We start from the raw sequence: 3,418 nt of genomic DNA, 5'->3' as shown, positions 1-3,418 counted from the left end.
AAAAAAAAAAAAAAAAAAAAAAAATTCAATAAAAGCGAAGCTGCGGCGTCGTCAGGCAGGTGGGTATTCCCCTCACGGGCAGGGGGCGTGGTCAGAGCCCCGGGGGCGGGGTCAGCGGATACCGTGCCATCCCGCAGGATAAAAGCTGGTCCCGACAGCCTACGGGAGGCTCAGCTGACCGCTCCAGGACCAGGCACGATCACGTGGCCTTCTCACCTTCAGCTTGATTATTTGAAATGCTCAGAGAGTTTCTGATGTCTTCAGACGAGATGATTATGACCAACCACACAGCAGCAAACACCACCGGAGCCGAGGACTGGACGCAGGTGAGCTCATCGCGATCAGCACCTCCTGTGCTCTCAGAATCACTGCGCACATTCAAGCACTTTAACGAGCTCAGCAGCAGTGTGACGTGGAAATAAACTCGAACTATGTGTTATTGTGGGATCTACAACAATACAATAACAATAAACAACAACAGTCGTGATATGGTGCTGCATGAATAAAGATAAGCTGTTTTCCATACTCGTATTATTAGATTATATTGATGTAGACGCGTGATGCCGCAGCTCGTTCTGTGCCTTAAAGGGACAGTACACCGCGCTGCTACTCTGTGTGAACAGCACACCGGAGGAAACCATCCAAGTGTGATTTACTCTGAGCCACGTCCAGGATGTGTTCGGCTTGTTTTCTGTGGTGAGTCTCGGTTTGTTCCGTCTGCACTCGGAGACTCCGTCAGTTCAACATCTGCCAAAAGTCCAGTAAAACAATCAGATCGTGCTTTTGTGCTGCTGCACTAAATCGAGCATCTCTCACTGAAGGAAGTGAAATAAATTCACAAATTTCACTTCCAATAAAAGCTTTGAAGTGCTCGCGCTCACCGCTGAACAATAATAACCTGATGGTTTAATGCAGAAGCAGAGAAAGCAGTCATCATAAACACACTGGGTTCCTCTCACTCTTCATTTGGTGCACAACTCATTAGAGACAGACTCAGTGATGAGAAACAGGGTCGCTGTATGAAGAGTTCCATTAAGTAATGATGAGTCATATTTATATGTATTTATTCTCTTGTACATAATCATGGAGTTGTTTATTTTAAAATGTCTATTGATCTTGATCATAATTAAATATATATTATATGTATTATATTTATATAAAGTAAATATAAACATTTACTTAAAACATTTTATTCATATTTATACTTTGATGTATTCTCACAGACTGTATTTAAAAGATGGATGATTCTTAAAACAGGAAGTTAGCATTTTCTCGTGCACAGGGTCTATTCCCCGAGTTATGTGACGCGTCCATCGGAGTGTGAGAGCGTCAGATAAAATGACTTTCGTGAATGTTGAACGCTGTCACCTGCTAACTGCTGCTCACTAACGTCCAGATAAATCTGCGAATTACACTTAACAGAGAGGTTACCACGGTAACGTCACTGCTGCAGCCTCTGCTGGACGTCAGAGGAACTGCAGTTTGTGATGTTTGGGCCGTGTTTAGTTTTATTCTGTGTAGGAGGAGGCCGCGGTCAGCGGGCACTTTGAGGGTTGTGCGCACTCGCCGTTATCTTGTTGGTCTTTTTGTGTGTTGAAAACTGAATTTCAACCCTCATCGGTGTAAGACGGTTAAACTGACATCTTAGAAAGAAGTAATAATGAGACTACAACGGTTTCCTTTTTCTCCTCTCGGAGTGAATTTCTGAACTTCCTCTGGGGTTTTTTGTGTTTCCCCCACAGTTTGTTTGTCTCTATTTTTAACACTTTCACTCCCACATCTGCAGCTGATGTTAACTGACCTGACCGAGAGACGAACACTCGCTGCAGCATCGATTAAAGCACAATCGCATTAAGAGTCACGCAGCTCTAAGAGCTCGAATAAGTAACAAAAGAGCGTTTGATGTTTGTGCTTCATCGTGAAGAAATGTGAAGTTTGCAGTGTGTGTGTCTGTGCAGACACCTCAGTGTGTGTCTGTGTGTGTCAGCCTGCTGACCGCCTGCCTGTTTCCCTGCAGGTGTACGTCGTGGTCAGTTGGATCCAGCTCGTCATGGCTGTGCTCAGGTCAGTGTCTTCATCCTCCACAGGCACAGCTGGAAAGTAAAGAAAAGCCATTCATGAGTAATTTAGAGCTTATTTGACTTCAGTCATGTTCAGCAGCAGTAACTGTCGTCATTACTGTTTTTATCAGGAGTAAAACTGGAAACATGACTGGGAAAGTCAAGATACTCTAACTACATTTTAGTGACACATACATTTGACCTTTTGATATGTAACGTAGGCAAACTGAGTAGGTGACCCACAGAGCTACTGTCTAAAACCTGAACACGCTGTTTTTTACTGTAAAACTCTGAAATCCTGCATTTTTAATAATCCGAGTCGTCGTCTCGGCCGGACTGTTGGACGTTCCTGTACAGAGGCTTGTTTGTAATGGGCTGCGTCAGAGCACATTAGGCTTTTATTGCTGGTTCATTTACCCAGTGTGGGACCAGTGGGAAAGACCTGAGGGGTCAGAGGTCACAGCGCTCAGACAATAGAGGCAGGCGCAGTTCCAATCAGCTGTTTTTCTTTCACGCCATCTTTATTAAACACCGAGCTCTTCCAGTGAGGTTCCACTCATCATGTGTGTTTGTGTTTGCAGCATTCTGGGTTCAGGCTCCATCATCTGCTGCCTGATGTTACGGGGACTCAGCCGGAAGCCCGAGGTCAGCCGCTTCTCTGTTCTCTGACGCTTTGCACAAACTGTGTGAGATAAACTGTGGTCTGAACTTTAAAGTTAAAATAATTAAGAGGAAGTGCTTATAAAAGCTGGACGTGGCCGCTGTGAAATCACCCTTTGTGTTATCGAGTTCTCTTTTCCAAACCTCAGCCCGAGCCGCTGATTTGAAACTAGGCGTGATGAGAGGGGGCTGAACGCTGACACTGTGCCTATTGTTCAACGCTGTAACGAGGTCAGATTTCCCCGGCGCAGAGGCATCACTTTAGGACACTCAGATGTAAAGATGTACTGTCATTCACATGTTTACATTCAGTTCTGCTTTCTAACCTTCATGTGGATAAGAATGAAAACATTATGTAACCGCTGGGTGCACTCATCGTTTTATACAGAAGAGTCTCTAAGTAGGACAAAGACACCCGATCAGCCACGAAGAAGCCCCGCCCTTCTCAAGTCCTAATGAGGTTCATAAAACCGCCGTCGTGTTTGAGTGAGACGTGAAACCCACCAGAAAGGTCTTCAGGTGAACAGGAGACTCGTTTTCTCCTAAGCTTCTGTCCAATCAGACTTGCCTCTACAACCAGGAGTCGCCCCCTGCTGGTCATCTACATTAGCCTCGCCCCGTCCTCCGTCCAGCTTTTAAAATCCTTTCTCAGCACGCTGTAATCCCTGTGTGTGTGTGTGTGTGTGTGTGTGTGTGTG

At 45.3% G+C, this 3,418-nt stretch overlaps 1 protein-coding gene across 1 annotated transcript in view; it reads left to right on the top strand.

Annotated features, from left to right (window-relative positions):
* Positions 1 to 14: 14 nt before the first annotated feature.
* Positions 15 to 3,418, top strand: part of tmem116 (transmembrane protein 116) — an 8,653-nt gene continuing 5,249 nt past the window's right edge. Inside the window, exons 1-3 of the mRNA XM_005744149.1 lie at positions 15 to 326; positions 2,018 to 2,064; positions 2,642 to 2,705. Coding sequence (XP_005744206.1) covers positions 237 to 326; positions 2,018 to 2,064; positions 2,642 to 2,705 — 201 coding nt within the window. The 5' untranslated portion in view covers positions 15 to 236. The remainder of the gene's footprint in view (positions 327 to 2,017; positions 2,065 to 2,641; positions 2,706 to 3,418) is intronic.

The sequence above is a fragment of the Pundamilia nyererei genome, unplaced genomic scaffold, assembly GCF_000239375.1.
Source record: "Pundamilia nyererei isolate P.nyererei 1_Seehausen unplaced genomic scaffold, PunNye1.0 scaffold00139, whole genome shotgun sequence".
Taxonomy (NCBI): domain Eukaryota; kingdom Metazoa; phylum Chordata; class Actinopteri; order Cichliformes; family Cichlidae; genus Pundamilia; species Pundamilia nyererei.
Note: the sequence above shows the minus strand (reverse complement) of the source record. Positions and strands in the feature narration are given on the sequence as shown.